Source organism: Oncorhynchus kisutch, linkage group LG3 (genome assembly GCF_002021735.2).
Source record: "Oncorhynchus kisutch isolate 150728-3 linkage group LG3, Okis_V2, whole genome shotgun sequence".
Taxonomy (NCBI): domain Eukaryota; kingdom Metazoa; phylum Chordata; class Actinopteri; order Salmoniformes; family Salmonidae; genus Oncorhynchus; species Oncorhynchus kisutch.
The window spans coordinates 53624442-53650317 of NC_034176.2; the positions used below are offsets into that span (position 1 = coordinate 53624442).

At 43.8% G+C, this 25876-nt stretch overlaps 1 protein-coding gene across 4 annotated transcripts in view; it reads left to right on the forward strand.

Moving 5' to 3' along the window:
- Positions 1 to 25876, forward strand: part of LOC109884765 (LARGE xylosyl- and glucuronyltransferase 2) — a 117928-nt gene that overhangs the window by 77191 nt on the left and 14861 nt on the right. For 2 of the 4 annotated variants that reach the window (XM_031808152.1, XM_031808149.1), the window contains 4 exons: positions 19829 to 20030; positions 24666 to 24958; positions 25209 to 25291; positions 25595 to 25718. In XM_031808152.1, the coding sequence (XP_031664012.1) occupies positions 19931 to 20030; positions 24666 to 24958; positions 25209 to 25291; positions 25595 to 25718 (600 nt within the window). In that variant the 5' untranslated portion in view covers positions 19829 to 19930. Of the gene's footprint in view, positions 1 to 5653; positions 6000 to 6057; positions 6150 to 19828; positions 20031 to 24665; positions 24959 to 25208; positions 25292 to 25594; positions 25719 to 25876 lie in introns of those variants that run through there. The other 2 variants (XM_020476685.2, XM_020476696.2) reach the window with 2 other exon arrangements.

A 25876-nucleotide genomic window follows, 5' to 3' on the forward strand; every position in this document is an offset into this window, starting at 1 on the left:
ATGGAAAAAAACAAGTTGAACATTTTTTACTAATTGATTGGTCGAAAGAACAGACAACTCTTGGTCGACCAAGATATTTTTTAGTCGGGGACAGCCCTAGTGAGCATGCATGCATGTGTGGGTGCGTGTGTTTATCCTTTGTTAAACACATTCTCTCCTGGTCGTGCTGTGTGACAGGCTATATCCAGTGAGACTCATAAGGTCTCTGTCAGGGCATTGGATTGTAATAAACTTGAGCGCTTAGTATAACCATACACACTGGCACGTGGGTGGTGGGGATTTGATGTGGTTCACAGGCTCACACAGGCCCTTACCTCCACCAACACACGCACACGCACACGCACAAGCACACACACACACACACACACACACACACACACACACACACACACACACACACACACACACACACACACACACACACACACACACACACACACACACACACACACACACACACACACACATCATCATCCCACTGGACCTCTCCTTCACAGGAGCCAGACACATCATTACAGAGCTGACTGGTCAGGGATAGGAGTTTCTACTACAATACCGCTCTCGCCCTGCCCCTAACCCTTGACCTCTGACCCCTGACCAGTGAAAGTGGACAGAGCTTATTGTCTTTAGCACTGCCTGATTGGCTCTCCCACAGGGCTTAGAGGGTCAGGTGGTGTGCTGACTTTACACTTTGCACACAGGGAGGTTAGAGTATCTCAGAATATATCCGAGCCTGCTGTGCTGTGGCTTATGGTCAGTGCCAAGCAGTGCCTCAGGGGCCATGGCTGCTCATATAGGCTATGAGATATTTCTCTACTTTGTACTTGGAGAGTCCAGTTCTACCTTCTCCTCAGCAGATGAGCTACTGACTGGGAGGGGTAATTATGATATTCCCATTTTGGGGGGTGGGGGTTGTGTATAGGCACACTAAGTGTGCACAACATTAGGAACACCATCCTAATACTGAGTTGCGTGCCCTTTTGCCCTCAGAACAGCCTTAATTCGTCGGGCCGTGGACTCTACAAGGAAGTCAAAAGCGTTCCAGAGGGATGCTGTCCCACGTTTGACTTCAATGCTGCCCACAGTTGTTTTCAAGTGAAAAGCCCAGCAGCGTTGCAGTTCTTGACAAACTCAAACCTGTGCGCCTGGCACCTTCTACCAATTCACTTGGTCAGTCTATATCATGGAAAGAGCAGGTGTTCCTAAAGTTTCCTGCACTCAGTGTATATGTTTTAGGGATGGTGGGGGGGCAGGGGTGTTATAGCGATGGAGATGGGAGGCAGTGGGTTGGAAGTTTGGAATAGTCCCGTGTGTGAGTCCACCAGTTGTTATTGACAGGGAGAAACAGTAACTGGGTTTAATCCAATGAAGATGTGTTTATTTAGACTGGCAGTTGTTTTGACTGGCAGGGAGAATATGAAGAGTTTATTTCCAAAACCCTATATACACGTACATGTTCAGGTGCGTTTCTTTCACTATATAATCATGGCATTGGGTTGTTCAATGACAAACATGTATTTGTTCAAAATCGATCATTTTTGATGGTTTCATTTCAGAGAGACAAATGATCATGCTATCGACAGTATCCGCCTCACTCTCAGAGGAATAAGTAGTACTACTAGGTTTTTACAGTGAAATGTAACAAATAACTACGTTTTTAATATAGAACTATACAAATGATACAATTATAAAAAATAAAAACAATCCCATACGGTAATATGAGATATGTATGTAGTACCTTTACATGTGACATGGTTGTCATTTAGCAGATGTTTTTAACTAGAGCGACTTACAGCGCATTCATCTTAAGATAGTTAGTTGAGACAACCACATGTCACGGTCCAACATACAGGATACAAACCTACCATTCCAGTTTAACAATGGATATGTAGCGTTTTTCAAATAACACATTTTAATCTCAAATCTATGAATTAAAAAAAATCCGAAAGCTGTCATATTTTCCACACACATGGACATACCCATGTGCAATCATCTCTGATGAAAGAAACATGTGAACAATTGGTTGACGTGGCATTTTGGAAATAAACTCTTCATTTTGACAAAGGAAGAATTAGGGAAGAGATTAAAAGAGAGGAGATGTGATTCTTCATACGAGTTCATAATGGAAGTCTCTCATCTCCCTGAAGTGAGCGTCCTCAGCCCTTCCTCTCCTCCTCACCCCTCTCTACACTTCTGCTGTCCCCATTGCCCCTCTTCCCATCCGTTACACTTCCCTCGTCCCTTCTCTCCACCTCGAAACCTACCTCCACCCATTCACCTCCCTCTCCTCTTCTCCCCTTCTAAAATGCCCTTACTCCCCTCCTCTTGTCTCATCTTATCCACACCTCCTCTCCTCCCCCTCTCGTACTCTTTCAGAGAGATAAATGCCTCATCTTCTGCTTTGGAAGGTAAGAAATTGTGGTTCTGCTCCACTGGGGAAATAAACTCTACCCCATCCTTTATCATCCCTCTCCCCACTGCACTCCACTCCTCTCATCTCCTCTTCTCCCCTCCATAAACAGTCCTTCTTTCCTCCCCCTTTTCCCATAAGGCCTACTGTCACGCTTCCATCTCTCTTTCTCTTCCCCTCTCTCTAGCTCTCTCTCTCTCTCTCGCTTTCGCTCTCTCCCTCTCTATTCCTCTGTTGCTCTCTGTCAACTGAGAAACCATTATAGTTGACTCCTGTCCTTTTCTCATACGTGGAGATTTGATCTGATATTACATGATCTTTGTCTTCATGATCTCTGTTTTTAGGGATTCAGCTTTGGATGGTTCACTACTAAGTTAATGATGTTGTTGTTTTTGAAGGCACCGAGCCGCAGCGATAGCGTAGCAATGTTTTATCCAATAACCCTCATCCTACCAACATATTTTACATACATTTTCTACCAACTAGCCGGCCTTCTCCCCATACCCTGCCCTGGACTTTAGTCACTGTTACTAGTCGGCTACCACACGGCACTCAACCCTGCACCTCAGAGACTGGTCACTTTAATAATGTCAGCGTACTGCTTCACCCACTTCATCTGTACAGTATATACTGTATTCTAATCCAGGCTCATCCTATATAACTACTGCTGTACACACATGTTATATCCATACACTGTCCATAAGGTGTGTACACTCCATCATACACAGTACCCGTCAAAGGTTTGTAGAAGAGATTGGCTGTCTGGCAGCTTGTTGATCCTGTGTTTTTAACACTGTAGCTGCCTTCCCTGCCACGTCTCCCTTGGAAGGTAGAGCAGACAAGTTGCACTGAGATAGGGCTACTGGGTTTCTCTTAGGAAGCATGGAGAGGTAAGCGGAGGGTGGATATCCCCGCAGGTCTCGTTCCAGAATGTTCTTGGAGGGGAAATACAGCAGGTGCCATGGAAACCCAATCACTGTCTCTCTGTCTCTCTGTCGCTCTGTCTTTATGTCTGTCTCTCTCCCCACTGTTTCCTACCCACCTATTTATATGGGACACCCTTTGGGAGCCAGGGAAACCTAAACCATGTAAACTCCCTTCTCTCTCTCTCTCTCTCCCCCTTCCCACTCCTTTTATGGTGCTGGGGAAACCCAACCCCCTGTATTGGTGTTTGGGTGGGGGGACTATGGGTTTACTGGCCAAGGCCCCGCCAGGGTGACCCTTAACCCCATAATTAGGAGATAAGAAGTGGTGTTAACCTGCATTAGTCATCTGGTTTGACAGCCACTGGATCCTCAGCCAACAACCCTGGACACTGATCTAAGGTCAGTTCTGTCTGCGTCTCCTCTAATGGTGAGGAATGGCACAAGGTAAGCTGATCCTAGATCTATAACTGTGCCTATGGGTAACTTCTACCCAAAGCAACCAGAGGAGAACGAGCATTGGAGACGAGAGGAAAGCAGTGAAACCAGTTGAACTAAAGGTCCATTTGCAATATAACATCTTAAAACCAGTGCCTGTAGAAGTGCTGTATGAAACACTGTCCTTTCATCAGGGTGTTTTTCTTTTTGGTCCTGGTATATAACGGCTAGTGCTGCTACCAGTTGTTTGTGTGTGGTTGTTTGTGGTTGTTTCCACGTCTGACTGGCTTGGTTTAGCTTGGAGGCTCAAAGGCAAACTGGTGCTCTAGGGACTGAGATTGCATTGCATTGCATTTCAGCATATATATATATTTTTTTCTTACACAGACACACACACAATCACAATCACACACACACACACACACACACACACACACACACACACACACACACACACACACACACACACACACACACACACACACACACACACACACACACACACACACACACACACACACACACACACACACACACACACACACACACTACATAGAAATGCCTGTGACTGGCCTTGCATGGGTAGATACAGTATCGTTGTGCTCCTGTGTAAGAGATAAGGAGTGCTGAGACTGTACTCTCTGCTCCTCTCTGCTCTTTCAGCTCAGTTCAATCTCCCTCCAGACTTTCTCCAGTTATTATAGTCCCTAATGGTGGATCCATCATCACAGCTTCATTTAGATAGCAGGCCAGACGCAGGCTCCAACTAGCTTTCTGTTTAGCGAAAACAACATTGTGTCCTACTTTAATTAGAGAGCTGTACTCCCCCGTCTCATGAGCCCACACACTCACATGCACATATGTAAGTACACATGCATAGACGGACACACATTCCCTACTTAAGTGATAATGCCAGAGAAGCCGGTGTTTGGAGGATATATTGGCACGGGTGTTGTTAGGCCTGAGACGAAGTCGGGTTAATAATGCGCGATTTCGCATGGCATATAAAATGTGCTCTCTCGTCTGGACACTGTCGTTCAGAGGAGCAAGCCAACAACACAGCTTACACAATCACTTCAAACGGAAGCTGGAAAGACTGCAAACTAGCTTAATATCATTTAGTTTGAACTGTTTTCTATAGACATTTCATTATATAATTTCACAAAAATGATGTCCGCTGATTTATGATTTAAACTGGCTGAGAAAAGCTGTCTGCCTGTCTGTCTCGTCCCGACATGTTCATTACTATGGGACAGCTGGAGATCGAATTTGAACATTGAAACAATTATTTTTCGCTGTTGAAAACCAAATGCTAGTCTAAAAGAAATGGGAGATAATGTCTAGATGCTTTTTCTAGTGGAGATCAGGATTATAAATTGCGTGGCTGGGCTGATGAGACAGTGGATTGCACAGTGAGATGGAACAGAGTAAATAGACATTTCAACATCATAGCTTTAGCTGTTGGTAACTAGTGAAATAGACACCGGCTGGAACCAATCAGCATTCAGAATTAGACCCACCCGTTGTATAAAAATACATAGAACCACTTGGAGCCAACCATGTCTGCATTTATGTGCACACATTCATGCGCGCACTCCACAGCAGAATTACATTTGAATTGAAGGAATGCACCCACGCACGCACACACACACACACACACACACACACACACACACACACACACACACACACACACACACACACACACACACACACACACACACACACACACACACACACACACACACACACACACACACACACACTGTTAATCATCCACTCTTAGGAATCAGGTTACTCAGTAATGCATAGGTAACCCAGTCTCTGTGTTAAAAGAGCAAGAAAAAGAGAGCGAAAGACAGTAAGAGCTGGGGCCAACTCCTGTCTTTTGTCACAGAGGCTTAACCATGTGCAAGGTGACACCACTCCCCCTTTCCCTCGCTCTCTTTTCAGCCTCTCGCCCCCTTTTCTGCACATTTTCTGTTATCGAGTTGGACTACTTTCATAAACACACAGAGAGAGAGAGAGAGAGAGAGACAGAGAGAAACAGAGACAGAGACACAGAGAGATCCGCAGAAGAAAAGGAGGATTAGGGAGAGGAAGAGGAGGGAGGGGCTCTTTGAAAGTGTGGCTGTGCACAACAACGCGGACTCGCCGCTACCCGCTTGGCAGACACTTAACACACGGAGAGGAGAGCAAACGACTGGAGCTTACACACACACACGCAGGTAGGAAGAAAGTGCAAAGGTCATATCTTGTTATTATCAACTGTGTGGGTCTGTGTTTGCCCGCTTGCGTGTGTGTAGGTCGGCTTTGTTTTCACTGTCAGCTGTCAAATGTTCTTGTCAGACCTACAAGCACGTCTCACAGATGGAAAGGTGAGAGAGAGACAGAAGAAGAGATTGTGTCTGCGTGTGAGGGAGAGGGGGACAGAACGAGTGGTGTGTTCCTGTGTGAACAGGGAGTGGGAGGTGAGCAGCACTCCCCTGCTCTCTCCTTCCATCCCCCCCTGGAGTGAATCGAGCATTTGTGCTGTCATTGTAGTACTTCTGTCCCATTATCTTCTTCTGTCCCTCTCTTCCTACAGTATCTCCATCTGTCGTGGTTTACCTACAGAATGTTCTGCTTCTATATTTGTGTCCTGCAGCTCTATGTTTTCTGAGATCTTTTCTCACAGTTGTTTTCCTCAAGGTACTATCTCCTAAAGGTTTTCCCCCAGGAATGTGACCTTTGATGTGACCTTTGTGTGCCGTGTTTACTATCTCGGATGTCCTTCTCTAGACTGTCTCTGTGTGTGCACTCTGTTCTGTTTTCTTTGTTTGTTGTTTGTTGTTATTGAGTCGTCCAGTGTGTGGTTGCTTTAGCGAGTGAGCCGTCAGAGGTGACAGTATGTTAGAACAACAAAGTAGGGCACATGGGACAAGGTAACTACCTCTGCTGTTATTGCTATTCCTGCAGGCCATTGAAGGATACTCAGCTTAATCTTTTGCAGCTTCACTCTGTACAGTGGGGCTGAGGAGGAGGACGTGCGTGTCCCTGTGTGTACGCCCGCGCGTGTGCGTGAGTATCGCGCGACACGCGACCGTGTGTGTTTATGCATAACCAGGCAAATGATTGAGTGTAAACTGAGGTGAGATTAGTTCGCTGGTGACCTAGCGTAACCTCTAGCTCTATTGTTTCGCCTTCCCCTGTGTCTCTGTGACAGCTGGGGTTTAGCTCAGAAAACAATCCTCCGTATTGTCAACAAACGTCTGACGATTATGACATTGACCTATTAATCAAACTAGAATTGAATGATCTTAAACAGGATTTGCCTCACTCTTTACTATGGCTCTGATTGCACACTCCCTGTGTGTCTGTGTGTGTGTGTGAGAGAGAGTCCGCGCATGCGTGCCTAAAGATGAACAGATTTTCACACAGTTCAGCAAACGACAAATGCACCATACACGCTGCTGAATCAACTTCTTTTTTTATTGGGAGAGGAGTTTCTTGAAAGTTTTCAAACCATATTCTGAAAGTCTGTTTTTCCGGGCCTCTGTGATGGGTGCCGATGATCTATGATCGACAAGGGATAGCTAGCAGATAGGTAATAAGTCATAGGTCATAGATATTTGTCCAGAAACCGTTATTCTGCGTCTTGCTCTCTCTCATATTTCTGCAGGCAGCTGCAGAGCTATAGTTACATTTAAACAACACACTTTCTCTCTCTCCTTTAGGCCCTTAGTAACCTGAAACCCATTCCCACTTAGAATTCCTAGACTAAAGTCCTCCATAGATGTATCTCTATCTCCCAGGAATGATATCCTAGCCTGCCCTCAAGCAAGTAATTCCCTCATGCCATGTGTTTCTAGTACTATATGTGCTTTCTATTCCTCTGTATGTATGTATGTATGTATGTATGTATGTATGTATGTATGTATGTATGTATGTATGTATGTATGTATGTATGTATGTATGTATGTATGTACAGTGGGGCAAAAAAGTATTTAGTCAGCCACCAATTGTGCAAGTTCTCCCACTTAAAAAGATGAGAGAGGCCTGTAATTTTCATCATAGGTACACTTCAACTATGACAGACAAAATGAGAAAAAAAATCCAGAAAATCACATTGTAGAATGTATGAATTTATTTTCAAATAATGGTGTAAAATAAGTATTTGGTCAATAACAAAAGTGTATCTCAATACTTTGTTATATACCCTTTGTTGGCAATGACAGAGGTCAAACATTTTCTGTAAGTCTTCACAAGGTTTTCACACACTGTTGCTGGTATTTTGGCCCATTCCTCCATGCAGATCTCCTCTAGAGCAGTGATGTTTTGGGGCTGTTGCTGAGCAACACGGACTTTCAACTCCCTCCAAAGATTTTCTATGGGGTTGAGATCTGGAGACTGGCTAGGCCACTCCAGGACCTTGAAATGCTTCTTACGAAGCCACTCCTTCGTTGCCCGGGCGGTGTGTTTGGGATCATTGTCATGCTGAAAGACCCAGCCTCGTTTCACCTTCAATGCCCTTGCTGATGGAAGGAGGTTTTCACTCAAAATCTCACGATACATGGCCCCATTCATTCTTTCCTTTACACGGATCAGTCGTCCTGGTCCCTTTGCAGAAAAACAGCCCCAAAGCATGATGTTTCCACCCCCATGCTTCACAGTAGGTATGGTGTTCTTTGGATGCAACTCAGCATTCTTTGTCCTCCAAACACGACGAGTTGAGTTTTTACCAAAAAGTTATATTTTGGTTTCATCTAACCATATGACATTCTCCCAATCTTCTTCTGGATCATCCAAATGCTCTCTAGCAAACTTCAGACGGGCCTGGACATGTACTGGCTTAAGCAGGGGGACACGTCTGGCACTGCAGGATTTGAGTCCCTGGCGGCGTAGTGTGTTACTGATGGTAGGCTTTGTTACTTTGGTCCCAGCTCTCTGCAGGTCATTCACTAGGTCCCCCCGTGTGGTTCTGGGATTTTTGCTCACCATTCTTGTGATAATTTTGACTCCACGGGGTGAGATCTTGCGTGGAGCCCCAGATCGAGGAAGATTATCAGTGGTCTTGTATGTCAACCATTTCCTAATAATTGCTTCCACAGTTGATTTCTTCAAACCAAGCTGCTTACCTATTGCAGATTCAGTCTTCCCAGCCTGGTGCAGGTCTACAATTTTGTTTCTGGTGTCCTTTGACAGGTCATTGGTCTTGGCCATAGTGGAGTTTGGAGTGTGACTGTTTGAGGTTGTGGACAGGTGTCTTTTATACTGACAACAAGTTCAAACAGATGCCATTAATAAAGGTAATGAGTGGAGGACAGAGGAGCCTCTTAAAGAAGAAGTTACAGGTCTGTGAGAGCCAGAAATCTTGCTTGTTTGTAGGTGACCAAATACTTATTTTCCACCATAATTTGCAAATAAATAAATGTAAAATCCTACAATGTGATTTTCTGGATTTTTTTTCTCATTTTTTCTGTCATTGTTGAAGTGTAGCTATGATGAAATTTACAGGCCTCTCTCATCTTTTTAAGTGGGAGAACTTGCACAATTGGTGGCTGACTAAATACACTGCTCAAAAAAATAAAGGGAACATTTAAACAACACAATGTAACTCCAAGTCAATCACACTTCTGTGAAATCAAACTGTCCACTTAGGAAGCAACACTGATTGACAATAAATGTCACATGCTGTTGTGCAAATGGAATAGACAACAGGTGGAAATTATAGGCAATTAGCAAGACACCCCCAATAAAGGAGTGGTTCTGCAGGTGATAACCACAGACCACTTCTCAGTTCCTATGCTCCCTGGCTGATGTTTTGGTCACATTTGAATGCTGGCGGTGCTTTCACTCTAGTGGTAGCCTGAGACGGAGTCTACAACCCACCCAAGTGGCTCAGGTAGTGCAGCTCATCCAGGATGGAACATCAATGCGAGCTGTGGCAAGAAGGTTTGTTGTGTCTGTCAGCATAGTGTCCAGAGCATGGAGGTGCTACCCGGAGACAGGCCAGTACATCAGGAGTTGTGGAGAAGGCCGTAGGAGGGCAACAACCCAGCAGCAGGACCGCTACCTCCTTCTTTGTGCAAGGAGGAGCAGGAGGAGCACTGTCAGAGCCCTGCAAAATGACCTCCAGCAGGCCACAAATGTGCATGTGTCTGCTCAAATGGTCAGAAACAGACTCCATGAGGGTGGTATGAGGGCCTGCCGTCCACAGGTGCGGGTTGTGCTTACAGCCCAACACCATGCAGGACGTTTGGCATTTGCCAGAGAACACCAAGATTGGCAAATTCGCCACTGGCGCCCTGTGCTCTTCACAGATGAAAGCAGGTACACACTGAGCACATGTGACAGACGTGACAGTCTGGAGACGCCGTGGAGAACGTTCTGCTGCCTGCAACATCCTCCAGCATGACCGGTTTGGCGGTGGGTCAGTCATGGTGTGGGGTGGCATTTCTTTGGGGGGCCGCACAGCCCTCCATGTGCTCCCCAGAGGTAGCCTGACTGCCATTAGGTACCGAGATGAGATTCTCAGACCCCTTGTGAGACCATATGTTGGTGCGGTTGGCCCTGGGTTTCTCCTAATGCAAGACAATGCTAGACCTGATGTGGCTGGAGTGTGTCAGCAGTTCCTGCAAGAGGAAGGCATTGATGCTATGGACTGGCCCGCCCGTTCCCCAGACCTGAATCCAATTGAGCACATCTGGGACATCATGTCTCGCTCCATCCACCAACGCCACGTTGCACCACAGACTGTCCAGGAGTTGGCAGATGCTTTAGTCCAGGTCTTGGAGGAGATCCCACAGGAGAACATCCGCCACCTCATCAGGAGCATGCCCAGGCGTTGTAGGGAGGTCATACAGGCACGTGGAGGCCACACACACTACTGAGCCTCATTTTGACTTGTTTTAAGGACATTACATCAAAGTTGGATCAGCCTGTAGTGTGGTTTTCCACTTTAATTTTGAGTGTGACTCCAAATCCAGACCTCCATGGGTTGATACATTTGATTTCCATTGATATTTTTTGTGTGATTTTGTTGTCAGCACATTCAACTATGTAAAGAAAAAAGTAATTAATAAGAATATTTCATTCATTCAGATCTAGGATGTGTTATTTTAGTGTTCCCTTAATTTTTTTGAGCAGTGTACTTTTTTGCCCCACTGTGTGTGTGTGTGTGTGTGTGTGTGTGTGTGTGTGTGTGTGTGTGTGTGTGTGGTGTGTGTGCGCTTTAACTAGCACAGGACAAGTGTGTAAAGACTGTGAAGTGGTTGCGAAGAAAATGGAGAACTACACCCAAACACTATCTTTTGGTATTTGTTTCATTAGTCCATTGTTGATATAGTCCCAAAATATGTTTTGCATGTGAGCAATCACGTTTTCAAGATATGCAACTTTCAAAATACAGAAATATGGCCTGTATGATGCATTTGGCATCATGTGATGCTGCGATTTGCAGTTCCTCTTTAATATTCCTCACTGATAATCAAGCCCATTGTCTGTGACTTGCTGAGGCTGTGAAGTGTCAACCTGGATTGGCACTGGAGAGGTGTTAATCTTTCCATTACCAGCACTGTGGAAGTGCTCTGATATAGGACCCGAGGAAGAGATTGGAATAGAGGGGAAGATTAGGAAAAGAAGGGACTTTGAGACGCAGACTGATAAAGGCTGATTTTAGAGGGTGGCCAGACGTGAGGACACACATTAGCTCGGGTTTAATCATCAAAGGACCAACGGACCATGTAACGCTGAGTGTGTGTTTGCGTGCGTGCGTGTATGACTGTTGTGACTGAAAAACTACTGCAAAAAAATATTCTCTCTTTCTCTATCATATATATTCATACAAACATAGAGAATCTTCCTTATACAGTGCATTCAAAAAGTATTCAGACCCCTTGACTTTTTACACATTGTTATGTTACAGTCTTATTACAAAATACTCCATAATGACAAAGAAGAGCAGGTTTTTAGATATTTTAGCAAATGTATTAAAAATAAAAAACTGAAATACCACATAAACATAAGTATTCAGACCCTTTACTCAGTAATTTGTTGAAGCACCTTTGGCAGAGATTACAGCATATTCTTCTTGGCACACCTGTATTTGGGGAGCTTCTGCCATTCTTCTCTGCAGATCCTCTCAAGCTCTGTCAGGTTGGATGGGGAGCGTCGCTGCACAGGTGTCTTCAGGTCTCTCCCGAGATGTTAGATCGGGTTCAAGTCCAGGCTCTGGCTGGGCAACTCAAGGACATTCAGAGACTTGTCCCAAAGCCACTCCTGCATTGCCTGAGGTCCTGAGCACTCTGGAACAGGTTTCTCTGTACTTTGCTCCGTTCATCTTCCCCTCGACCCTGACTAGCCTTCCATTTCCTGCCACTGAAAAACATCCCCATAGCATGATGCTGCCAACTACTATGCTTCACTGTAGGGATAGTGCCAGGTTTACACCAGACGTGACGCTTGGCATTCAGCCCAAAGAGTTCAATCTTGGTTTCATCAGACCAAGGCCTTTCTCCCCCGATTGCTCAGTTTAGCCAGGCGGCCAGCTCTAGGAAGAGTCTTGGTGGTTCCAAACTTCTTCCGTTTTAAGAATGATGGAGGCCACTGATCTTGGGGACCTTCAATGCTGCAGAAATGTTTTGGTACCCTTCCCCAGATCTGTGCCTAGACACAATCTTGCCTCGAAGCTCTACAGACAATTCCTTCAACCTCATCGCTTGGTATTTGCTCGAACATGCACCGTCAACTGTCAGACCTTATATAGACAGTTGTGTGCCTTTCCAAATCATGTCCAATCAATTCAATTTACCGCAGTTGGACTCCATTCATCTCAAGGATGATCAATGAAAACATGATGCACCTGAGCTCAATTTCAAGTCTCATAGCAAAGGGTCTGAATACTTATGTAAATTAATAATTTTTATTTTGTAATAACTTTACAAAAATGACTAAACCTGTTTTCGCTTTGTCATTATGAGGTATTGTGTGTAGGTTGATTGGGAAAATGTCGTATTTAATCCATTTTAGAAGAAGACTGTAACGTAACAAAATTTGGACGTGAATACTTTCCAAAACACTCTATTATATGTACATACATATATATATATATTTATTTTCCCGTCTCTGACATTGCTCATTCTGATATTTCTTAATTTTTCTCAATTAGGCATTTAACTTGTATTATTATTGCTAAGTATTACTGCACTGTTGGAGTTTTTTTTAAACTCAAGCATTTCGCTGCACCTGCGATAACATCATCTGCAAATCAATAAACTTTGATTTGATTTGCTTCTCTTATGGTTAGCAGTCAGAGCTGCAGCAGATGTGATATGAGTAGCAGAGTCTAACTGTCTAAATTGCAAGTTCATATGAAAACTCCCTGCTGTTATTGTGAAGTGTGTGAACCATCATGTGTGCACAGATTATTGACCGGGTTAATAATTGGGTTTCTTACCCTGCTCTGAGAAAAATGCAGAAGAGAGAAATGTGTGTGTGTGTGTGTGTGCTGCATCTCTCTGTCATCTCCCTGACACACGCCTGAACAGACTCCATTACCGTATATTGCCCCAAGCGACATAAAGCCTGATTTGAAATGAACAGAAGTGATCTAGGGAGGCTGCAGCAACAATACATGAGGACACACACACACACAGTCAGCCAACCAAACACTAACACACACATTCACACACATGCTGGTGGTTGTTCACCTGCCCAAAATTGCTAATAACCCATCCACAACCACCCGACTATATGTAATAAAAGTGAAAATCGGAGGCCCGCACCTGATCCCAACCTGCAAATATAGAATATGTGCATTAGGCTACAGTCAGGTGGCTACAGAAGGTGGAATGATTTTTTGACGGGGGGTGCAGGATTATTTTTGTTGCCTAATTGAAATATGTTTCTGCTTATAATTTCTGACATTTTGGTAGACTATTTGTTAGTCAACTTGTCTATATTTAGATACGTGCAGCTTCGCTTCTGTCGTTATATGTTGCCCTAGAAGACTAAAGAAACTCTTGCTCACCAGAATGTTTTTATTTTTTTTATTTTTTTTATTTAACTAGGCAAGTCAGTTGAGAACAAATTCTTATTTACAATGATGACGCCGAGCCAATTGTGCGCCACCCTATGGGACTCCCGATCATGGCCGGATGTGATACAGCCTGGGATCGAAGGGTTGGAGCGGGGAATTTAACCCCGGTCTTCGGTGGATAGAGGGGTGGCGTTTCTAAGCCGTGTCCGTTATTGCTAGACCACGGGCTCTACCGACTTGCATTCATTTGAATGAAGTAAACAGCAAAAAAAGAGAACGAAACGGCCCCTTTTTCAGGACCTTGTCTTTCAAAGATAATTCGTAAAAATCCAAATAACTTCACAGATCTTCATTGTAAAGGTTTTAAACACTGTGTCCCATGAATGTTCAATGAAGCATAAAGAATTAATGAACATGCACCTGTGGAACGGTCATTAAGACACTAAAAGCTTACAGACGGTTGGCAATTAAGGTCACCGTTATGAGGCCTTTCTACTGACTTTGAAAAACACTGAAAGAAAGATGATCCAGGGTCCCTGCTCATCGCGTGAACGTGCCTTAGGCATGCTGCAAGGAGGCATGAGGACTGCAGATGTGGCCAGGGCAATAAATTGCATCAGTGCTCAGACTGTCCGCAATAGGCTGAGAGAGGCTGGACTGAGGGCTTGTCGGCCTGTTGTAACGCAGGTCCTCACCAGACATCACCGGCAACAACGTTGCCTATGGGCACAAACCCACTGTTGCTGGACCAGACAGGACTGGCAAAAAGTGCTCATCAAATCAAAGTTTGCTCAGATTCACGTTTATCGTTGAAGAAATTAGCATTACACCGAGGCCTGGACTCTGGAGCGGGATCGATTTGGAGGTGGAGAGTCCGTCATGATCTGGGGTGGTGTGTCACAGCATCATCGGACTGAGCTTGTTGTCATTGCAGGCAATCTCAATGCTGTGCGTTACAGGGAAGACATCCTTCTCTCATGTGGTACCCTTTCTGCAGGCTCATCCTGACATAACCCTCCAGCAATACAATGCCACCAGCCATACTGCTCGTTCTGTGCATGATTTCCTGCAAGACAGGAATGTCAGTGTTCTGCCATGGCCAACGAAGAGCCCGGATCTCAATCCCATTGAGCACGTCTGGGACCTGTTGGATCGGAGGGTGAGGGCTAGTGCCATTCCCCCCAGAAATGTCTGGGAACTTGCAGGTGTTTTGGTGGAAGAGTGGGGTAACATCTCACAGCAAGAACTGGCAAATCTGGTGCAGTCCATGAGGAGGAGATGCACTGCAGTACTTAATTCAGCTGGTGGCCACACCAGATACTGACTGTTACATTAGATTTTGACCACCCCTTTGTTCAGGGACACATCATTCCATTTCTGTTTGTCACATGTCTGTGGAGTTCGTCTCAGTTGTTGAATCTTGTTATGTTCATACAAATATTTACACATCCTACGTTTGTTGAAAACAAACGCAGTTGACAGTGAGAGGACCTATTATTAAAGCATTGAAATAAGAAAGGTGGAATTCAACAACAAATATTCTCCTTAAGCCCTTGTCATCAATCAATATTTAAGCTATACACCATTGATTGTATAGTAAACAGATTGTGTTTTGATGTTGCCTTTTATTTGCACTAAAACTCTTAAAAACACCCATATTAAGGTTGAAGAACCACTTTGGGTGTTTCAGAGTACTTCATTTATGTTTAAAACACATTCTGTGCATTAAAACACTTGCATTGGGTTGACATTCAAACACCCTCCAAACTCCAGATCTCAGTTGAGACGTTCTACTTTTACAGTGTAGTTGACATCTCTAAAGTGCTCTGTCATCTCTGCTTCCTTCATGGATCAAAGACATTTAGGGACCGGGGAGAAAATGCAATAACAATAAAGAAGGGTAATATTTTCAGTGCAAAATATTTTATTATGCTTATAAAGATAACATCTCTACTGATGGTCATTTCAGCACATTCGCATTCACTCAAGATGCTGAAATAAATAAATCATATTTCTCCACTCCTGCTCTCGAGTCAAAATGTACATTTGGGTGCATCAATCAGCTAGGTCACCCTTGATACAAGTCAGTATTCGACGTCCATCCATGTCTGAGGATGTTTGAATCCAGCAATAGAAAGTTGTTTGAGATTTTTGTTTTAAACCTATCCCAAAACCTTAACCCTTACCTTAACCATTCGGAGTTAATGCCTAACCTTAAAAATTCGGAGTTAATTCCTTAACATTTAAACAATTGGTATCAATTTACTGCAAGAAATGCTTAGTTCTGCATGAGTTAATGTTAAGACTGTGAGAAGTTATAGACCTACAGTCATTGTCCAGATTTCAGTTTCCATTTAACCCATCAGAACAGTAGGCTACAGTTCCCTTGACGTGTCATAGGGCTATTTGAAGTCCCCGTCAAATGTATATAGCGCCTCACAATCATCACACATAACATAGCCAACACTGTTATCATCCTCTTTCACCACTTCACCAAATCTTTCCAAAACATACATTTAATGGCCCCTCCTTACTCTTTATTTTCAATTCTCCATTTAGCAGCTTTTCTGTTATTGATTTAAAAAAAATTGCCTTAGTGGATCGACATTAAACTTTTTCTGCCTGTTCCCAAAAGCTTTAGGGGATTGCCTTGTAGGCTATTTGGCAAGTGCAAAGTTAGATCCTAAAGCTTAGGTTTACACACTAATGCCAGATGCAAACCTCTATATGTCCTATAGGCCTAGATATAAATTGCACAAGAACTATACATTTATACAGTGGCTTGCAAAAGTATTCACCCCACTTGGCATTTTTCCTATATTGTTGCCTTACAACCTGGAATTAAAATAGATTTTGGGGAGGGGTTTGTATCATTTGATTTACAGAACATTGCCAACCACTTTGACGATGAAATATGGTTGTTTATTTTGAAACAAACAAGGAATAAAATATTTTAAAAACGGACAACTTGATCGTGCATTACTATTCACCCCCCCCCCCCCCCCCCCCAAAAGTCAATACTTTGTAGAGCCACCTTTTGCAGCAATTACAGCTGCAAGTCTCTTGGGGTATGTCTCTATAAGCTTGGCACATCTAGCCACTGGGATTTTTGCCCATTCTTCAAGACAAAACTGCTCCAGGTCCTTCAAGTTGGATGGGTTCTGCTGGTGTACAGCAATCTTTAAGTCATACCACAGATTCTCAATTGGATTGAGGTCTGGGTTTTGACTGGGCCATTCCAAGACATTGAAATGTTTCCCCATAAACCACTTGAGTGTTGCTTTAGTAGTATGCTTAGGGTCATTGTCCTGCTGGAAGGTGAACCGTCCCAGTCTCAAATCTCTGGAAGACTGAAACAGGTTTCCCTCAATAATTTCCCTGTATTTTGCGGCATCCATCATTCGTTCAATTCGGACCAGTTTCCCAGTCCCAGCCGATGAAAAACAACACCACAGCATGATGCTGCCACCACCATGCTTCACTAAAGGCCTTTACACAGAGACACAATGGCCTCAGCTCTTAATTGCATGATATGTTCCTCATTAGCCATGTTTGATTGACAGTCGTGCTTAGAAATACAGGAACAGGCACGTTTCCCTTGCCACCATTAACTATGCTATACAATAATGTGGAATGGAAAACTTTGGCTGTTTGGTACCTAACACATTAAGAATTTCCACTTGAAGGAAGAGTTGTATTCTGTTATGTTCTGTTTAGTTTCCATTCTATTTCCAACCAAATCTGATGGTCTGACTGCAGTATTCGACTTTTGTCTATAAGCATAGACATTTTGACGGTTAAGTTTAGGCATTAATTCAAAATGGTTAAGGTAAGGGTTAAGGTTTGGGGTATGGTTTAAACCAGGGGTTGGACCTGGTTCAGGGAATAGAGCCGAAAACTGTAAAATAACACTTTTTCAAGGAACAGAATGAAAACCGGTAACGGGAGTGATCTATGCTGTTCCGGAACGGAATCCTTGATTTAAAAGCATGGGAACTTGATAATAACGTTATTTTATGTTCTAGGCAAGAGGGAGGGAGAGAGGGAGAGAGAAAGAGATACGAAATATGACCTCAGTGTTAAGGCTATGCTTACAACTGTGGTGTAAATCATTTCACACACACACACACACACACACACACACACACACACACACACACACACACACACACACACACACACACACACACACACACACACACACACACACACACACACACGCACACACACACACGCACACACACACACAGGAAAGAGAAGACATTTGATGAAAGATTAAAAAGCAGATGTCTTTCAGTATTTATCACTTGATGCAGCCAAGGTTTTCTGGGAAAAATCCCCTTCCTGATCTCACCTTGACCAGGTGTTGTAGCTCCAGGGCCTAACCTCAATATTGGGTGGATCACATTTACTATTACTGTACTTTGGCAGGCAAAGAGCAGTAACTGTGCTTAAAAAAGCGTAGCAAGGAAATGTATGAGGTATTAGACATGAATGTATTTTGATGTTACAGTTGAATCAACTGTAGATTTGAGGTGATTGCTGAACTATCCTTTTAAGGCAGGGGTGGCCAACCCTCGTCCTGAAGAGGGGCTCGTTGAGGTGGCTGAATCGGTTGAACACCTCTCTCCTTTCTGTTCTGTATCTGCAGGCCTTGGCTCTCTTTCCCTATCCAATGTACAAAGTCTCTCAACAGCCGTCACTTACTCTGACTGTGACCCAGCAATGGCTTTGGTTGTTGTGTTATTAATGTTACTAATATAATTGTCTATTGAATTCTACGTTTGGTTAATAGACTGCACATGTCGAAGTTTCTCTCCAGTATGTTGTGGTGTTGTTGCTTGTCTCTCTCTCCCTCGCTCTCTGGCATTATCAGCAGTGCTCTTTGTCCTTGTTGTTTTAGAGCCTGTCAAGATGATAGTTGAACGGGGTGATGAGAATCCATTGAAATGAGAGCCCTTGAGCAAACACACACACACACACACACCTCGAGCAACCAAGCTAAGCATCTGTGTTTTTGTTAAGTAAAGTCACACACTGAAGGGCAGGATGTGCTTTTGACAGTCTTGAGGGTGTGTGTGTGTGCTAGTGTCAAGTAGATAAAAACCACAGGTTAGCGTTTTTCGTCATGAATCTTATGCTGGAGTCATCTCTGCAGAGTGGTCGCTAGCTGATAGTCATAAAATCTGATTTTAAACCTTAACCACACCACTAACAATAATGTCTAACCCTAACCTTAAATTAAGACCAAAAAGCACATTTTTGTTTTCATGAACCTTTACAATATAGCCAATTTTGACTTTGCAGCTGGCCCATTTAGCGGAAATTGCACAGTTCTGCCTCCAGGACAAGACTCATCCCAATAAATGTCAACCTGCATAAAAACCTGGGTCAAGTAGCGAATTCAGTTTAATCTCACCACTATACTGTCCACCCATCCCACTTTCACCTCCCTCTCCTCTCTCGCTCACCAGAGTTTCCACAACAACAAGGCCAGACACTCTTATTTTTATAAACTCCCCCAAAAAATTGTACTTCTCTTTTTTAATTGGCAGCTACATCCAATCTTGTTTCCTTCAGGCCTGCATCTAATTAAGGTGAAACGTGATTAATTAAGCTCATCATAAAACAAAGAGAGGCCCTGGAACTCGTATAGCCCTTATAGATAGAGGGAGGTAGAAAGAGAGGGAAGGAAATGGAGAAAGAGAATGAGAGAGTCTGCCTGCACTTATTGCCAGTTGTGCACGATACCCTGCTGTGAGCCTGGCTGTGAATAAACTGTGTGTGGGTGTGTGTATGTGCGTGCTTGCGTCCACGTGTGTGTGTGTGTGTGTACATGCGTGCGAGTTTCTGCATTTGTGTGTTTGCTTGTATTTGTGTTGTGAGATTACATGTTTTAATTGTGCCCATGACATTTCCGTGTCCTCACTTCTGCTTTGCTAGAATATAAACTGCACTGTTATGCCACTAAAGCACTTTGTGACAGCATCATATTAACCTTCTAACTCCTCCTCTCTTTCTCTACACCTCTCCCTCCAGATGAGAGGATGCAGCAGGAAGCAGATGAGCGACTGAGCCCCACCTGAGCCCTGACTCCTGACCCATCACCTCCCACTCCCGCCCCCACCCGGCCATCCCATCATGCACCTGCCATTTCGAGGTCGTCTGAAGCTGCTAGTGGCATCTCTGACCGCCGTCATCCTGCTCACCTGGCTCTACCTGCTGGCTGGGAACCTGGAGAGTAAGTAATACCTGCCTGTCGCCATGGTTACATGACTGATAGAAACTACTTTTCCATTGAACTGCAGTAGGAAGGAATGGGAAACATGTATGCATGTACTGTAACGACTTTAAAAACAGATTAAACAACGGTATACAGATGCCGTATCTTAATTTGATCATCCTGTTGTTGCAGGAATTTGGAAATGCAAACTTGTATTGCATTCGAGGTTTAAAATGGCTTCTAAAATGTGTAATTTCCTTTGCCACCTCGTGGCACAGTCGATGTCATACAGGGCTACGGGCCAGAAGTTTGAGGGTTCGCTGACCGCCACAGACAAACTCACTCTCTCTGCCTGTTTCATTACGGCCCTGCTACACTGTAACTGTAGCCATTGGGTGTTCGGCATTGCCATCTGCCATTGAGGAAATGCTTCCTTTGAAATCAATGGAAACTGCTTCACTGCCTGTGTTGTGCTTGCGATGTGTCAAAGCCCAAGCTCAAGAAATCACAGAGGTGAAATTCTCGATGGCTGACTTCAAATGTTCATTCTATCTTGTGAATTGAAATAATGACAAATAAAGTAGATGTTGGTTGCATATGGCCTCGACTATACACCACTGGTTATTTTAATCAAGAAGCTACTACTACTACTAGCTAGCTAGTTACGTTGACGAGCTAGGTACAAAAGCAGCTTGCGAAATTAGAGAATCATTTAGTACAACCACTAGCAACAATTTAGTGAGTACTTGTGAAAAACTGGACCAAAGGTATTGTACTTACGCATAATCAATGATTTATATGGTAGGCAAAATAGAATAAAGTCTCTGCTCCTAATACTTATTTTCCACCATAATTTGCAAAGAAATTCTTTAAAAATCCTACAATGTGATTTTCTGGATTTTTTTTCTTCTCATTTTGTCTGTCATAGTTGAAGTGTACCTATGACGGAAATTACAGGCCTATCTCATCTTTTTAAGTGGGAGAACTTGCACAATTGGTGGCTGACTAAATACTTTTTTGCCCCACTGTACGTAAGTATTCAGACCCTTTGCTATAAGACTCAAGATTGAGCTCAGGTGCATCCTGTTTCCATTGATCATCGTTGAGATGTTTTTAAAACTTGATTGGAGTCCACCTGTGGTAAATGTAAATAGATTAGCCTCTTTGGGCTAGGGGGCAGTATTTTCACGTCCGGATGAAAAGTGTGCCTAGAGTAAACTGCCTGCTACTCAGGCCCAGAAACTAGGATATGAATATTATTAGTAGATCTGGATAGAAAACACTCTGAAGTTTCTAAAACTGTTTGAATGATGTCTGTAGGTATAACAGAACTCATATGGCAGACAAAAACCTGAGAAAAATCCAACCAGGAAGTGGAAAATCTGAGATTTGTAGTTTTTCAATATCCCGTGTAAATGTGGTCAGATTGCACTTACTGTGGCTTCCACTAGATGTCAGCAGTCTTTAGAAAGTTGTTTCAGGCTTCTATTATGAAAGGGGAGAGAATAAGACCACTCAGAGTTAGTGGCTCAGCTGAAAGCCATGAGTTGTTCATCGCGCGTGGCCGTGAGCGCGAGCTCCGTTCCCTTTCCTTTCTAATTTGGATTTATTATCCTAAAGATTGATTATATACATCTTTGACATGTTTCTACGAACTTTAATGGAACTTTTTTGACTTTTCTTCTGGACAGTGCCTGCGCTTTGTGCATTTGGATTAGTGAACTAAACGCACAAACAAAAAGGAGGAATTTGGACATAAAGATTAACTTTATCGAACAAAACAAACATTTATTGTGGAACTGGAATTGCTGGAAGTGCATTCCGATGAAGATCAAAGGAAAGTGAATATAACACTATTTCTGACTTTTGTTGACTCCGCAACATGGCGGGTATCTGTATGGCTTGTTTTTGTGGCTGAGCGCTGTACTCAGATTATCGCATGGTGTGCTTTCGACGTAAAGCTATTTTGAAAACTGACACAGCGGTTGCATTAAAAGAGAAGTTTATCTTTATTCCTATGTATAACACTTGTATCTCTAATCAAAGTTTACGATGAGCCAGGCTCTGTCGCAGCCGGCCGCGACCGGGAGGTCCATGGGGCAACGCACAATTGGCCTAGCGTCATCCAGGTTAGGGAGGGTTTGGCTGGTAGGGATATCCTTGTCTCATCACGCACTAGCGACTCCTGTGGCGGGCCTGGCGCAGTGCGCGCTGACCAGGTCGCTAGTTGTATGGTGTTTCCTCCGACACATTGGTGCGGCTGGTTTTCGGGTTGGATGCGCGCTGTTGTTAAGAAGCAGTGCGGCTTGGTTGGGTTGTGTTTCGGAGGACTCATGGCTCTCGACCTTCGTTTCTCCCGAGCCCGTATGGGAGTTGTAGTGATGAGACAAGACAGTAACTACTAACAAGTGGATACCACAAAATTGGGGAGAAAAAGGGGGTAAAAAAAAATTATTATTAAAAAAAGTTTATGATGAGTATTTCTGTAAATTGATGTGGCTCTCTGCAAATTCACCGGATGTTTTGGAGGCAAAACATTACTGAACATAACGCGCCAATGTAAACTGAGATTTTTGGATATAAATATGAACTTTATCGAACAAAACATACATGTATTGTGTAACATGAAGTCCTATGAGTGCCATCTGATGAAGATCAGAAAAGGTCAAAGGTTAGTGATACATTTTATCTCTATTTCTGCTTTTTGTGACTCATCTCTTTGGCTGGAAAATGGCTGTAGGTTTTTTGTGACTAGGCGCTGACCTAACATAATCGCATGATATGTGTTCGCCGTAAAGCCTTTTTGAAATCGGACACTGTGATTGGATTAACAAGAAGTTTATCTTTAAAATGGTGTACAATACTTGTATGTTTGAGGATTTGTAATTATGAGTTTTCTGTTGTTAGAATTTGGGGCCCTGCAATTGTGCAAAAAAAAATTACCTAAAGAATCTCAAACCATGAGAAACAATATTCTCTTGTCTGATGAAACCAAGATTGAACTCTTTGGCCTGAATGTCAAGCGTCACGTCTGGAGGTAACCTGGCACCATCCCTATGGTGAAGTATGGTGGTGGCAGCATCATGCTGTGGGGATGTTTTTCAGCAGCAGGGACTGGGAGACTCGTCAGGATCGAGACAAACATGAACGAAGCCAAGTACAGGGAGATCTATGATGAAAACCTACTCTGGAGCGCTCAGGACCTCAGACTGAGGCGAAGGTTCACCTTCCAACAAGACAACAACCCTATGCACACAGCCAAGACAATACATGAGTGGCTTTGGGACAAGTCTCTGAATGTCCCTGAGTGGCCCAGCCAGAGCCCGATCCAAAATCTCTGGAGAGACCTGAAAACAGCTGTGCAGCAACACTCCCCATCCAATGTGCCAGAGCTTGAGGGGATCTGCAGAGAACAATGGGAGAAACTCCCCAAATACAGGTGTGCCAAGCTTGTAGCGTCATACCCAAGAAGACTCGAGGCTGTAATCACTGCCAAACGTGTTTCAACAAAGTACTGAGTAAAGGGTCTGAATACTTATGTAAATGTGATTTTTTTTGTATATATTTTTTTTATGAGCTTTGTCATTATGGGGTATTGTGTGTAGATTGATGAAAAAACAAACAATTTAATACATTTTAGCATAAGGCTGTAATGTAACAAAATGTGGATAAAATCAAGTGGTCTGAATACTTTCCGAAAGCACTGTAGGGAGGCGCATGCACGCAGATGAGGAAATGTGGCTAGGATAGAATAAATTATGTAATAAATCCTGCAAAGGAGCGAATGTAAACCAGCGAAAAAACACACTACCCTCAACCAGTGCCCAATATATGAATAAAAAACCCTTCCCAATTTCGATCTGTCCCTAACAATTCACATTTCCTCATGCTGCAGGATTATAATCCTGCTGTGTGAAACTGGCTCAAATTAAGATGCATCATCTGTACAAACAATCTTGTAGGCTGTTCGAGATTCTGAGATTTCTTTGTCCTAGAATTGCTGCGGTTACTTTCCTGACTTTTGAGAATCGAGCAAAGGCTCTTCGGAGAATATCTGTGCTTAAGTGTTCTCAGGCAGTCTGTTTATGATTGTCAGTCCTGTTGTAAACAAAACAATAGACCGTGGACATACTGTCATACACTCCTAAATCCAATTAATGATGCCTGCCCTAATTAATAAACGCACACACACACACAATGTGCATGCAAATCCTATCTCACACATACTGTACCTAAGATGACTGATGGGGTGTTATAGTGCAGTCTGTTCACTTCAGCTCTACGGAATTGCCGTAGGAAGCAGTGAATTACTGTGTCCACACTAGAGGACAAGGCTGTCCTTGTACAGTATCTGTCAATGTTGGGTCTGACTGTCTACATATCAGTATTTCTCTCTCTCACCCACCTTCCTCTAAGCGACCAGGAACAGGGTCTGACATTTCAGCTCTGTCGGCCAGCTGCTCCTTATACAGGGTGTCAAAACAGACAGAGATGGGTTGATGAGAGAGAGAAAGAAGCCAAAATATGATCTTTTCAACAATGCAAGTGAAGTGAACACTTTCTTCCCTCGTGTTATACAACTCTAGAAATGAAAGACTTAATTCAACCCTAATCCTAATTCTCCTCTTCCCCTCTTCCCCCCCCCCTCTCCAGATGGGCGTTCTCTCCTCCTGTCCCCCTGTCTGTCAGAGACCCCCGAGGCACGGGTTCTAGAGCGGGCGGTTCTAGAGTCGCGGGTGCGCGAGATGGAGGAGGAGAACAGGCAGATCCGCTTGCAGCTCAACCAATTGCAGGGCACGGCTGGCCAGCCCGCCGACGGTGGTAACTACGGCAATGCGGCTTGGGGGGCATCAGCTGACACTGGGCCCGATGATGTGGAGAACACGGCAGAGGAGAGAGCCAATCACACCGAGTGTCCCCGTTCGCCCACCATACTGAAGTGTGAGGTGAGCCAGGATCAGAAATGTATTTTAGCGCAGCTCTGTGTCTTAGCTGTGTTTGTTTAGCTTCACTGTTTGGTCATTGGTTTTAAGTTGGTATGTCAAATCTGCTGTCAGGGGTGTTTGTGTGTTTTGGATAAAATAACATAGATATAGTTAAAATAATATGGCTGTAGTGCCAAAAGGTAAACATAGGGAATCGATATCCCCAGCAACGTTGATGGCATAGCTTGTCTGCCCTCTCTCTTCTGTGCAGCTGATCCATGTAGCGTGCGTGTGTGCCGGTCACAACGCCAGCAGAGATGTGGTCACCCTGGTCAAGTCCATCCTCTTCCACAGGTAACACAACAGAGCTTCACTCACATACAACTACACCTACTGCTATAGCTACAGCTACACCTGATATCGCAACAGTAGGTGTTCATTCTACTTGATGAATCCTAAACTAATATGGCTGATGTCAAATCAAAGGCCACTTGTAGAAATTATGATTATTTATTAATGAATTATTGGACTCGTGGGAAGTTGTGACTTTAGGGAAGGTCAGGCCCTTCTTAATCAGAGAGATTAAGCACTTGAGTAGCTCTTGGCATATGTATTTCTCTCTCTCTCTACCTCTCTCTTTCTCTTTCTCTCTCTCAGGAGAAACCCTCTCCATTTCCACTTCATCACAGACGCAGTAGCCAATCAGATCCTGAGTTCTCTGTTCCAGTCCTGGATGGTTCCGTCTGTACAGGTTAGCTTCTACGACGCAGACGAACTCAAGGTAAATACCCCCCCCCCCCACACACACTTTTACAGTATTTTCTTTTGATGAGCTCTAGCTCAGTGATAGGCACCTATGGTCCCCAGGGGCCTGAGTGTCTGCTCTATGTTTAAATCAGTGTTCAGGAAATCATTTGTCTGCACTCTGTGAGCAGCCAT